A 13,152-nucleotide genomic window follows, 5' to 3' on the forward strand; every position below is an offset into this window, starting at 1 on the left:
TTTTTTTATTTATAATTAATTAATTAATTAAAGATGACCGGTAAGGGGATCTTAACCCTTGACTTGGTGTTGTCAGGACCACGCTCACCCAGTGAGCGAACCGGCCATCCCTATATGGGATCTGAACCCGTGGCCTTGGTGTTATCAGCACCACACTCTCCCGAGTGAGCCACGGGCCGGCCCCGAAAATATTTTTTAATAGTCAAAAATGTTTGTTTTTTTCCTTTATAGCTACAGTTTTCCAGTTTTGGTGAGAAAGTTCCCCCTAGAAATCTGGGTGACTAGATGTATAATACAAGGATTGGGGCTTTTTTCCAATAAGAATGTAATAAATTTTTGATTTTCAAAGAAAAAAAGTTGTGTGGCTGTCACCTTAGACCAGGGATAGGTGAATGTAGGTTGTGGTAACAGACATGGAGAATAATTTGAGAGATAGTTAGGTGATAACATCCACAGCAGAATTGCAAAAAAGATGAGTTCTGCCTTCCTATGTGCCTGTGCAAAAGTTTCCAAAATAGGAGGTTTCACATTAAAATTTTGATTTTTGTCTTCTCTTAAAAGCCAGAAGATCTGGCCATAGTAGACCTACATTCGCTGTTGGCAACATTTAGCTGGAGATGAGGAAGTTACCCCCTTTAAACAGGGCATGCACCTGCCAGTTTGTTTGGTCCTCTTTTTCTCCCCAGCGCTGAGCTGGGAGCCCAGAGCTACTTTTCAAAACAGCCTGCGCTGTTTTCTTATAGTACAGCTGTGAGGGATGTATAGTCAGTTTTACACTAATGACCCCAAAATGGGACTGAACAGGTATCTGAGAGGTCTGCACGTATCAAGATACATGTGGAACCTGGCTTCTTTAGGCATTTGAGTTTGTGCCCCAGTTCACAGGATTTAGTGACTGAGGGACTAAGGGCCCCTGGTAAAAGTTGCTGATGACTTCCTGGTTTCAGTCCCTTTATCACTGGACTCCTCAGCAGTAATACCTGATGTTGAGACTTCTTTTGATTTTCCTCGCTCTCTTGAGGGTTTTCCCTTCCTCCCTGGGTTGGCCTAGTCTTGGCTGTTCTCAGACTACTCACACTCCCTGGGGAGATTCCAAACACTTCCTTGATTGTAACTACTACCTGAGGACTTCCTAATATCAGGCTGTAACCTCGACTGGCCTGAGCTGTCAGCTTCTGACTCACGGAGCCAGCTGCCTCTGGACCACAAGAATGTCAAACTGCGTATGTCCAAATCCAAATGTCATGGTCAGTCCCTCCAACCTCCTCCTCCTCCTCCTCCTGTCTTTACCTCCTATCTTAGGGATAGTCTCCTAAGCCAAGCCATTGATTTGGGTATCCTAGACTCCTTCATCTTCCCAGCCTCCATTCCCCATCCTGTCAATCATCAAATTCTGCTAATTTTACATTCCAAGTATTATCAGCTCTGGCCCCTCTTCTTTCTGTCTCTATCACTGCCTTTTCAGGCCTTTGTTATCTTTTAACTGGATAATTGCAATGGCCTTCTTCTAACTGGTCTCCCTGCCTACAGTCTTGCCTCCAGCAAATCCATCCTCCAATCCCGATGCCAGAGTGATCTGAAATGCAAATATGATCTTGCCACTCCCCTGCTTAAAACCCACCAGCTGCGGTGGTTCTGTAACCACAGTGTAGCCTCTGACATGGGCTGAAAGTAAGTTGTTACTACTCCTACTACTACTGCTACTATTAGTACTACTGTTACTACTAATACAAATACTAATAATAGTAGCTAACATTCACTGAGCATTTTCTATTATGCCTTCAAATGATTTATTATCTTTTTAAAACAAATTATAGCCAATTCAAAATTTTCTGAACAGTACTGCTCTCGTTTGCTTGGGGTGAAGAAGAGGGGCAGAGTTGCAGGCAGGGGGCACCAGGAAAATGTTCAATAACCATCAATGACCTTGTCATAGACCCTAGTGAGTGACCGTACTGATTTATCCTTAAGAGTTAAATAGGGGTTGCCATAGTTTTTATGAACAAAGATTTGCTTTCATTTCCTATAAAATACTGAGGGTGTCAGTTGTCCAGATCTTGAATGTGTCTATGAAGTATGTCACACGTGGGAATATCCTCAGACTCCTGGGTACCAGTAAAGTGGGGAGCAGGACTGCTGGTGTTCAGGGTCAAGTCTAGGCTCTTTGGCCTGGCATGCAAAACTGCATGATCTGGTCCCTGCCCACCTCTGCTGCCTCCTGCCACTCCCTTCCTTGCACTTTTCACTTAGCACAACCAAACTATGTGATACTAATCATTGATCACCCTTACTGAGGTCTCTTATGTGCCAAGCACTGGGCTAAGTGGTTCACTGCAGTGTCAGTATCTCATGTAAGCCTCACAGCAACCCTGCAAGGTAAGTCTTGCTATACCCGTTTTATAGAGCAGGAAAACGAGGTTCTGAGAGGTGACGTGACCTAAGCTGACCCAGCTAAAGTGGTCTAGCAGGCAGCCCCCTCTACCAACATGTGTTCTTGCATAGCCCCACTTTCACTCACACCTGGCACTCCCTCTTGTGCCTGGGTACTGCCATTCATCCTCAGGACTCGATTCTGATGCTGTCACCTGGGGAAGCCTTCAGGGACTGGACATTGCCCTGTCCCCAGGCTGGTCTCAGTGCCCCTCCTTGGCCCAGTGAGCTGCCCTGGGAGCCTTGGTGGCTGCACTCCAGCCCTGTGCTGGAATTTATGTGTTCAATTTGTGTGCTCGAGGCAGGGCCTGGGTATCTTGTGTCTTTGAACCCCCAGCATCTAGCCCAGTGTCTGGCACATAACAGGCCTCTGTAAGTGTTTATGAATTGACTAAACTGAATTCCAGGTGCTGAACCTTGAGGTTATTGTCCTTCTGACCAGTTTTCCCTGTCTTCACCTTCTCTAGGCACAAAGCCAGGCTATTTGATCTCTGGAGAGGATCCTTTCCCTTCCTGCACCCTTTGACTTCGGGTGGAAACCGCTGTCTGATCAGCCACCTTGTCCACACACTCTGGACATCTGTACTGTCTCTGATCCCCTCTCTCAGTCCTCACCAACAGGCTGGATCCCCCCACCCCCCATCCACCTCTGAATCAACCTATTTGGCGTCCCCTTAAGCCTTAGCTCTTTCTGCTGGGTTGTTTGTAATTTTTTTCTGTCCCAAATAGTTTTACAAAAAAAAAATTCTTTCTTTTTCTCTCTTCCCTCATTCCTTCCAATCAATAGTCCATGATTGAGCTTTTCTCCTCAGAAACGCACGATCCAATGTGCTGTTTAAAACAATCATATTTTGCCTTGGGAAGTCCCATTGCCTTCCCTTCAAACATGAAAAATTCCTCCGATCCCCAGCCTGAATCTCTGTCTCCGGGGCCCTGTCCTGTTCTGTAGCAGGGCTGATGTGTCCAGAACAGAGTGACCCTCAGGCTCCCTCCCCCACAAGCCACCCTGCGTCCCACTGGCCCTGCCTCCCCTCACTTCCCAGTCTCCTCTGCTTCTGGCAGCTTTGGGACCCCCGCCCCCGGCTTCTCCTCCATGCTGTATGGAATGAAGATTGCAAATCTGGCCTACGTCACCAAGACTCGGGTCAGGTTCTTCAGACTCGACCGCTGGGCCGACGTGCGGTTCCCAGAAAAGAGGAGAATGAAGCTGGGGTCAGATATCAGCAAACACCACAAGTCACTGCTAGCCAAGATCTTTTATGACAGGTGTGTGTGTGTGTGTGTGTGTGTGTGTGTGTGTGTGTGTGTGTGTGTGTGTGTAAGGGGGGCCGGGCAGGACATGGGGGAAGGGGGCTGTCTGGCTGAAGAAAGACATCAGGTTGCCTCAGGTTGGGGTAAGGCCCCCTCCTTCAAGGAGTGGGGGAGGGGCAGGGAATTGGTCTGAGAGGAGGGGTGTATTTCCTGAGCACAGCTGGTGCTTTGCCAGCCTCCCAAGCCTGAAACTTACCCCAGGGCAACCTAGGCCCCTCCTACCCCAGCCCCCTTTTTGACTCCCACTCTCCCCAGGGCTGAGTATCTTCACGGGAAACATGGGGTGGACGTGGAAGTCCAGGGGCCCCATGAAGCCCGAGATGGACAGCTCCTTATCCGCCTGGATTTGAACCGCAAGGAGGTGCTGACCCTGAGGCTTCGGAATGGAGGAACCCAGCCTGTCACCCTCACTCACCTCTTCCCACTCTGCCGGACACCCCAGTTTGCCTTCTACAATGGAGACCAGGAGCTGCCCTGCCCACTGGGCCCCGGTGAGTGGATTTCCAAAAGAAGAGGAGCCTCTGGTGGACTGGGGCTTGCAATGGGGAGGCCTGGTGCTTTGGGAAGCATGCTGTTGCTGTCCAGTGGGCTTCTGCCTTGGGGCAGGGCTGTCTGGGGGAGTGTCCAGGGTTAGGATGCTGTTGGCAGGGTTGCCACTCCACCCCCACTCACGTGACCATCCTCCTCCAGGTGAATGCTATGAGCTCCATGTCCACTGTAAGACCAGCTTTGTGGGCTACTTTCCAGCCACAGTGCTCTGGGAGCTTCTGGGACCTGGAGAGTCAGGTTCAGAAGGAGCTGGCACTTTCTACATTGCCCGCTTCTTGGCTGCCGTCGCCCATAGCCCCCTGGCTGCTCAGCTGAAGCCCACAACTCCCTTCAAGCGGACCCGGATCACTGGAAACCCTGTGGTAACCAATCGGATAGAAGAAGGAGAGAGACCTGATCGGTAACTCTTCCCTCCAACCTAGTTCAGATAGGGAGTAGGGGTGTATTCCAGCCATGACTGTGCGAGCCCTTGGGGAGAACACAAAGCTGGGAGCCAGAGCTCCCTTTCCTAACTGTGGGTTCTTCATTCCTCTGGGTCTTGGAGACCTCTCTGTCTAGGAAGAAAGTGGCAGATGAACAGCAGATATGAGCACTGGAAGAAATTTTAAGTGTTTTCACTGTGTGATGAATTATCGGGCAGCCCATTATAGACATCTCTCTCTTTTTTAATAGCTTTGTTGAGATACTCACATACCGTACAATTCACCCATTTGAAGTGTACAATTCAGTGATTTTTAGTATATTCACAGATGTATGCAACCATCACCACAATCAGTTTTAGAACATTTTATTATCCCCAAAAGAGACCCTTTAGCTATCACCCTCTTATCCGCCCCACCTCCTCACCCCTCAGCCCTAAGCGACCACTCCTCCACTTTCCGTCGCAATAGACTTCCCTGTGCTGGACATTTCATATACTTCATATGAATGGAATTATATGATACACATAGACATCTCTTTGACATAGCTAGATGTTCACAAAATATTGAGTTATAAAAGCAAACTACGTAATAGGACCTTCACAGTTAAACCATTGTGCTGTTTTTGTTAACAATATATACAGTATGTATAACAGATTTACAAAGAAAACATCTGGAGGGCTATATACCAAAAAGTTAACGTTGCTTGTCTTTGGATGGTGAGAATATGATTTGTTTATTTATTACCTATTACCTGATTTTTTTCTCTAATGAACATGTATTACTTATATAATATTTTTTAAACATTTTCAAGCATCCTGCTTTGCAGAAATGGGAATGGTCCAGCCTTGGAGCGAGCAGCCACATGAGCTGGTGAGCTTCGTGTCCTCGGGCAGAGGCTGCTGACCCCCTTTCAGCATTAGTGTTGTGGAAGGGCTTTGTGCACCCTCCACAGAGGAGCATTCTCAGAGTCTTTGAAGGTAAGGGGTTTCTGTGTTTGTGATCGCTTCTCTTCCCCCACACCTGCAGCGCTAAGGGCTATGACCTGGAGCTCAGTATGGCGCTGGGGACATACTACCCACCCCCCCGCCTCAGGCAGCTGCTCCCCATGCTTCTTCAGGGATCAAGTATCTTCACTGCCCCAAAGGAGGTTGCTGAAATCAAGTATGTACTGCCCCTTTGCACTGCCCCTGCCCTGAGTCTCCTCCCTGCTGCTTTCTTCATTGCTCTGATACCTCTGTCTTCAGCCTTCTAGGCTCTATTCCTTCATTCCCTTCCTGAGCACGCTGAGTGCCAGGCACCATTCAGGGTGAAGTAGTCAAAGCAGGGCCTTGCCCATTCTAGTGGGGGACAGGGAGCATTCATCTTATAGTTTCATGTAGTGATGAGTGCTGTGAAGAATCAAACTAACACTAAACTAAAATTAAAGCAGGGTAAGGGGATGGGTTGGTGCTGTTTTGCAGAGAGGGCATTTAGTCCTGGCCTCTTTGAAGACATGACATTTGAACAGAGAATTACATTTGAATGAGGTGAGGGTATGAGTCATGGGAAGGTCTGGAGGGAGAATGTTTTGGCCATAAGATCCACCATGCAAATGCTGAGTCTGGTTTGAGGTGGGGGACAGGAGCATTCGAGGAAGCAAGAGCCAGGCTCCCTTCTTCGAGGCCTCTGACCCCCACCCATTTCTCTGCCCTTCTAGTCTCCCCTGATTTTCCTGATGCTTTCATAGTTCCAGAGCTTCAGATGGGAGAGGGTGGATGCTCCTGGGCAAGGGGATTGCCTGACCTATCCTGTTCCTGCTCCTTCCCCACCACCACCCCCAACCATCACTGCCAGGGCCCAGCTGGAGACAGCCCTTAAGTGGAGGAACTATGAGGTGAAGTTCCGGCTGCTGCTGCACCTGGAGGAGCTGCAGATGGAGCATGACATCCGGCACTATGACCTGGAGTCAGTGCCCATGACCTGGGACCCCGTAGATCAGAACCCCAGGCTGCTCACACTGGAGGTCAGGGCTCGGGTCCAGGGTGGGGAGGGTGGGCTCAAGTCAGCCAATCCATACACTGTGGGCAGAACACTGTTACTGACAGCAGGGCAAAACAAGAGGAAGGGTGAAGAAGTGGTTCCCACCCCAGATGGCTCAGCAAGGAGCAGGGAGGCCTTCCTGTGCCCAGAAAGAGCTATCAATAGGGCAATGAGAACATTTGAGTTTTAGTCCAGACTTTGGTACCACCAGCTGTGTGACCTTGGGCAAGTCCCTGGCTTTCTGTGAGGCTTAGTTGCTATATCTGAAAAGCACAGAGCTGGACTGGGTAATTCTTAGAACCCTTTCTAGCTCTCAGATTTTTAATATGTACACAGAAGCCCAGAATTACACATGAGAATGGATTTCTGCACAGAAAAGCAGATGGAAAGAGAGAGGGTGAGGATTATCAGGGAAAGGTTACTGCACTAAATAAGTTTTGAACAAGATTTTAAAGGCAGAGTGGAACTGAGCTGGCCAGTAGGGCAGCTGGATGGATGGGAAACTGGCTGCCAAGTCCTGGAATCACGCACTAGAGGTTCTACATTCCTAGGCTTGGCATCTCTGTGCAGCTTAGGGAGTTTTGTCTCCTTCCTCTTCCCCTGACTCACCCTGTCTGGTGGGAGAGGAAAAAGGGGTACAGGGATAGCATAGCTCCCTGAGTCTTGGGTTTGAAGTCTGGAGCCTCAGTCCTTATCCCCAGTACTTCTGGAGAGCCTGAGTTTTGGGCCCTCTGACTGGGATAGAAGCTTACTTGTGTTCACATCCTGTAGGTTCCGGGAGTGACTGAGAGCCGCCCCTCGGTGCTACGGGGTGACCACCTGTTTGCCCTTTTATCCTCTGAGACACACCAGGAGGACCCCATCACCTACAAGGGCTTTGTGCACAAGGTGGAATTGGATCGTGTCAAGCTGAGCTTTTCCATGAGGTGGGTGCTGGGGGAACCCTGAGCTTCTGGAACGGTCTCTGAGGCCAGAAGAAGAGGGCTATTTCTCCCTGAGATGAGTGGGACCCCAGGGACAGGGCAGGAGGCTTTTCTTCTGGGGGTTCCTCTCCTAGACAGCTTGCATGGAGGTCTTGGAAAGAGGGCGTGGAGCAGTTGTAGGTGGAGAAGGTTCTGGCTTTTTATCACCCGTCTCCTCTAACTGGAGCTCTTCCCCCTCTCTCTTGCTGCCAAAAGTCTCCTGAGCCGCTTTGTGGATGGGCTGACCTTCAAAGTGAACTTTACCTTCAACCGCCAGCCCCTGCGAGTCCAACACCGTGCCCTGGAGCTGACGGAGCGCTGGCTGCTGTGGCCCATGCTCTTTCCCGTGGCCTCCCGTGGGGTCCCGCTGCTGCCCTCTGATGTGCAGCTCAAGTGAGACTGTGGGCAGGGGGGCTGTAGGGTTGCTTGGAATGTGGGTATAGGAGATGAAGTCGGAGGCCTCTGGGATACTGGATGATGTCAAGTTTGTGTTCCCTGACCTCTGCCAGGCTGTATGACCGGAGTCTGGAGTCAAACCCAGAACAGCTGCAGGCCATGAAGCACATTGTTATGGGCACCACCCGTCCAGCCCCCTACATCATCTTTGGGCCTCCAGGCACTGGCAAGACGGTCACATTAGTGGAAGCCATTAAGCAGGTGGGGCCTGAGCACAGACTTGGGGCCTGCCTGCACTCTGACTCCCCTGACACCAAGCAGTTGTCCCCAGGTTCTTGTTCCCTCTACCTCCCTGAATGTTCCTACTCTGAGCAGCCATCAGAAGAGGAGGTAGGGGACAGCTGGTTGGTTAGCTCAGTTGTTTAGACCTCAGCTGGTTATAACTTAGTGTTATGACACCATGGTCAAGGGTTTGGATACCCGGATTGGCCAGCTGCCAAAACAAAAAAGACAAAAGGTGGAGGGGAGGTAGGGAGTTAGGGTCAGTGTGGCTGTTGTGCAGTTTGGGCACCACACAGCTCAGAGTCACCATCCACATTCCAGTTGTCATAGACTTGTATATTTACTGCAGCAGTTGTCCAGCATCAGAGTGCTATTTGGACTAGCAGGCTGGGGAGCAGAACTTGCCTTTTATGTTACTATCTAACATATCCCTTAGCTATGGGAGGTAAATGCCACTTTGCCCCAGCCTGAGTCACCACCGAGTCTCAGGAAGCTGATTGCCACAATATGTTTATCTGCATCTCAGGTGGTGAAGCACTTGCCCAAAGCCCACATCCTGGCCTGCGCTCCATCCAACTCAGGGGCTGATCTTCTCTGTCAGAGGCTCCGGGTCCACCTGCCCAGCTCCATCTACCGCCTCCTGGCCCCCAGCAGGGATATCCGCATGGTGCCTGAGGACATCAAGGTATCTAGGGAAGTGCGGAGGGCCAAGGGGTGGCAGATGTCAGGGAGGCTTTCAGAGCAGACACTGGGGCCGGGAAACTAGGAGACCTGGATTCTGATACTTGCTGTGTGACATTGGGTGGACCAAGACCCTTCTCTGGTCCTCAGTTTCCTTGTGTGTAAAATGAGAGAAGTGTATAAAATTGTTTGGGGGGTCCAGAGCCAGAGTGAGGGTGAGAATGGGTGGAGACAAACTGATTCCTCCTGTCCCTTCACAATCCACAGCCCTGCTGTAACTGGGATGCAAAAAAGGGGGAGTACATGTTTCCCGCCAAGAAGAAGCTGCAGGAATATCGTGTCTTAATTACCACCCTCATCACTGCCAGCAGGTGGGGAATGTGTATGTGTGTGTCTCTTAATCGTAAGCATAAGTAAAGGGGTAGCAGGCTGGGGAGATGGGGAAGAATGGTTCCTGGGGGGCGAGGTGAGGGTCCAGCTTGGGTGAGCATTTAGGTTTGATAGTTAGGTTCCTGGGTGTGACCCCTACCTGGCCTGACACCTCCCAGGTTGGTCTCGGCCCAGTTTCCCATCGATCACTTCACACACATCTTCATTGATGAGGCTGGCCACTGCATGGAGCCTGAGAGTCTGGTGGCCATAGCAGGTGAGGGGTTTGGGGTGGGCTGCAGGTATGCTACCGTGTGTGGGACCAGGGAGGCGCCACCACTTACCTTTCTCCCTATGCCACCCCTGGCTCCCAGGGCTGATGGAAGTCAAGGAAACAGGCAATCCAGGAGGACAGCTAGTGCTGGCAGGAGATCCTCGGCAGCTGGGGCCTGTGCTGCGTTCCCCACTGACCCAGAAGCATGGGCTGGGGTACTCACTGCTGGAGCGGCTGCTCACCTACAACACCCTGTACAAGAAGGGTCCTGATGGCTATGACCCCCAGTTCATTACCAAGCTGCTACGAAACTACAGGTATTCCCGCATCCTCACCTCTCTGCTATCCCATGCCTTCACACCCTCCATGCAACCCCACCTTGAGGCTGTGTTGCTCAGAGACTGTGATGCAGAAAGACTATAAACTGGAAGGTAAGGGGTCTCCTTTTAGCCCCATCACTGCTACCTGTTGTCTGTGTGACTTACAAGTGGTTTCACTCTGGACTGGTTGGCTCATCTATTAGGGGGTGGTCAGTGGTTCCCAGGCATTAGGATGTGCCTGGTGTGGGTACCAGATGAAATCTCCAGGCAATGCAAGGAGAAATGAGAAAAATAGAATACAGTTTTTCACAAACCTATTGTTATTCAAATTAAAGAGCTATATGTTTTTAGTAAATGAGCTCAGACATCTAAAATGCTTAGATGAGTTCCAGGTGGTCACTAAAAGTTCAATAAATGTTAGCTATTGTGTCATTACTTCTTATATTTTTAAATTTAACACGTTGTCTTATCAAATAACTGATAGTAGGGCCGGCCCGGTGGCGCACTTGGTAGAGTGTGGCGCTTGGGAGCGTGGCAGCGCTCCCGCCGAGGGTTTGGATCCCATATAGAGACTGGTCCGCTCACTGGTTGAGCGCGGTGCGGGCGTGACACCGAGGGTTGCGATCCCGTTGCCGGTCGCAGTACGGGCGCGACACTGAGGGTTGCGATCCCATTACCAGTCACGAAAAAAAGACAAAAAGGGAAAAAAATAATAACTGATAGTAGATGATGATAATTTGTTTTTGTACTATCCTTCCTTGGCAAAACTGAAGCCTGAGAATGGGTCACTTGTTTTTTGTTTTTTTAAAAAAATTTGCTCCATGAAAGCCCTGTATTAGAACCACATTTGCTTTCTGAGGTTTACAGTGCTTGGCAGCAGACAACATAGATGATTGTGTCCTGTCCTATCCAGGGAGCAGGAAGGCAGGATGATGAGTGTGGGCCCAGAGCAGGTAGAGCCGGGGTCCCTGAGGGCAGGGCAGGAGCAATCTGGCCCTGGGTCTTGTTCCTTCCTTCCTCATCCTGCCGCCCAGGTCTCATCCCACCATCCTGGACATTCCTAACCGTCTGTATTATGAAGGCGAGCTGCACGCCTGTGCTGATGTCGTGGATCGAGAGCGCTTCTGCCGCTGGGAGGGTCTGCCTCGACCGGTGAGGATGAGCAGAGCAGCAGCTCGAGCTTCCACCCCCGTTCCCCGACTTCCTTCCAACTGAAGGTGGAGGGCAAGAGGAGGCTCTGCGTAGAAGCCATGGGCCCCTCCCTTTAGCACCTTGGCCCGGGATTCATTATTCCCTGGAAGGGTTTGGGGGTGGGAGGGAAGGGAGGCAGGGAGGTCCAGCTGAGGGTTTCCCCTGACCCTGTGTCCAGGGCTTTCCCATCATCTTTCACGGCGTAATGGGCAAGGATGAGCGTGAGGGCAATAGCCCATCCTTCTTCAACCCTGAAGAGGCCGCCACAGTGACTTCCTACCTGAAGCTGCTCCTGGCCCCCTCCTCCAAGAAGGGCAAAGCCCGCCTGAGCCCCCGAAGCGTGGGCGTCATCTCCCCATACCGGAAGCAGGTCAGGTCCTGAGTTCCCAGCAAGGGTGGGAAACTCCCCATCCCCCCACACCCCATGGTATCTCCTTAATAACCAGACCACTTGGCAGAGGTTCCAGGAGCTCAGGCCTCTGTGGGCCCCATATCTCAGAAGAGCACAGGGGTCTCCTACCCCTCCCTCTCTGCCCACGTCCCGCCCCTGGCTCCCTGGCCTCCTGCTTGGCTCCCTCTTGCATTGTGTAATGGCATGAGAAAAGGCACGTGTGGCCTCCTTCCAGGTGGAAAAAATCCGTTATTGCATCACCAAACTTGATAGGGAGCTTCGGGGACTGGATGACATCAAGGACTTAAAGGTAACACACTGTTCCACTTTCGTTCCCTGCCTTTCTGTGTACCCCTCACTTCCCCACTTCTAGAGACCTCCTCGGGCTCCTGCCCTGCTACTCCAGTCCAGTGTATGTACCTGTCCCACCCTGCTGCCTTGACAGAGAACTTGAGCTCTCCAAGTCTCTCACTCCTGGAGATCCCAACTTGTAGGTCTGGGATGAGATCAGGAAGCCTGCATGTTTAACAAGCAACCCCAGCTCATTCTTTTGATCAGGCAGGGTTGAGGCCTCTGCCCTAAGGATAAAGTCCAAACTCCAGGGCTGTCATGTGATATTGTCATCACCACAGGCTGCAGATAAAAATCACCTGGAGCGTTTTTAATGCTACCAGTGCTAAAGCCCCACCCAACTAATTAACACAGCCACCTGGGGGCACAGCCAGGGCTTTGGTATTTTTTTACAGCTGCTCATGTGATTCAAATGTGCCGCCAGGGTTGAAAACCAGTGCTTTAAGATTAAGAGGCCTCTCCTTGAAAATTCTGATCAGGAAGTCTGGGTTAGGGCCCAGGATTGTATATTCCTAACAAGTATCTAGTGATTATCTTCAGGGAAGTTTGAGACACACTGCTCTCAGTTACCCTGTCCTTTACAATGCTGTTTTCTTTGCTTAGAAACACTTTCTGGGCCCCACCCCCTTAACTACATTCATCCTTCAGGTTTCAGCTTCCACCCTCATCCTTTTTTCCTGACCCTCGTAGCAACACTCACTACCTCCACTAACCTGCAGTTGCCCAGTTCTCTGTACCCTTCTTGGAGTTCAAGCTCCCTGGGGCAGGGCTTGTCCGTGTGGCGCTCCTGTGTCATACACACACACCCCACCACCACCCTGGCCTCAGGCCCTGCTTCTCCCCACTCCAGGTAGGCTCCGTGGAAGAATTCCAAGGCCAAGAACGCAGTGTCATCCTCATCTCCACCGTGCGGAGCAGCCAGAGCTTTGTGCAGCTGGATCTGGACTTTAACCTGGGTTTCCTTAAGAACCCCAAGGTCTGAGGGCTGGTGGGTGGTAGGAATTCTTCCTTCCTTAGGGCTCTTCCCTCCCATGACCCCACCACTTCTTCCTTCCAGAGGTTCAACGTGGCTGTGACCCGGGCCAAGGCTTTGCTCATCATAGTGGGCAACCCCCTTCTCCTGGGCCATGATCCTGACTGGAAAGTGTGAGCATTCCCACCCCATAATCCCTCTTGGTGGCCACCCCCCCCCCCCCCCCCCCCC

General features: G+C 51.0%; 1 protein-coding gene across 4 annotated transcripts in view; it reads left to right on the forward strand.

Annotated features, from left to right (window-relative positions):
- MOV10 (Mov10 RISC complex RNA helicase) overlaps nucleotides 1–13,152 on the forward strand; it is a 22,861-nt gene that overhangs the window by 8,778 nt on the left and 931 nt on the right. For 3 of the 4 annotated variants that reach the window (XM_008576839.1, XM_008576840.1, XM_008576842.1), the window contains 17 exons: nucleotides 3,493–3,696; nucleotides 3,997–4,232; nucleotides 4,432–4,690; nucleotides 5,739–5,873; nucleotides 6,546–6,714; nucleotides 7,503–7,657; nucleotides 7,910–8,086; nucleotides 8,203–8,350; nucleotides 8,898–9,056; nucleotides 9,320–9,423; nucleotides 9,601–9,698; nucleotides 9,796–10,012; nucleotides 11,050–11,167; nucleotides 11,385–11,576; nucleotides 11,833–11,907; nucleotides 12,799–12,924; nucleotides 13,006–13,094. In XM_008576839.1, coding sequence (XP_008575061.1) covers nucleotides 3,493–3,696; nucleotides 3,997–4,232; nucleotides 4,432–4,690; nucleotides 5,739–5,873; nucleotides 6,546–6,714; nucleotides 7,503–7,657; nucleotides 7,910–8,086; nucleotides 8,203–8,350; nucleotides 8,898–9,056; nucleotides 9,320–9,423; nucleotides 9,601–9,698; nucleotides 9,796–10,012; nucleotides 11,050–11,167; nucleotides 11,385–11,576; nucleotides 11,833–11,907; nucleotides 12,799–12,924; nucleotides 13,006–13,094 — 2,661 coding nt within the window. Of the gene's footprint in view, nucleotides 1–1,530; nucleotides 1,672–2,897; nucleotides 3,697–3,996; nucleotides 4,233–4,431; nucleotides 4,691–5,738; nucleotides 5,874–6,545; nucleotides 6,715–7,502; nucleotides 7,658–7,909; nucleotides 8,087–8,202; nucleotides 8,351–8,897; nucleotides 9,057–9,319; nucleotides 9,424–9,600; nucleotides 9,699–9,795; nucleotides 10,013–11,049; nucleotides 11,168–11,384; nucleotides 11,577–11,832; nucleotides 11,908–12,798; nucleotides 12,925–13,005; nucleotides 13,095–13,152 lie in introns of all 4 variants that reach the window. The other variant, XM_008576841.1, reaches the window with a different exon arrangement.

The sequence above is a fragment of the Galeopterus variegatus genome, unplaced genomic scaffold (assembly GCF_000696425.1).
Source record: "Galeopterus variegatus unplaced genomic scaffold, G_variegatus-3.0.2 Scaffold1415, whole genome shotgun sequence".
NCBI lineage: Eukaryota > Metazoa > Chordata > Mammalia > Dermoptera > Cynocephalidae > Galeopterus > Galeopterus variegatus.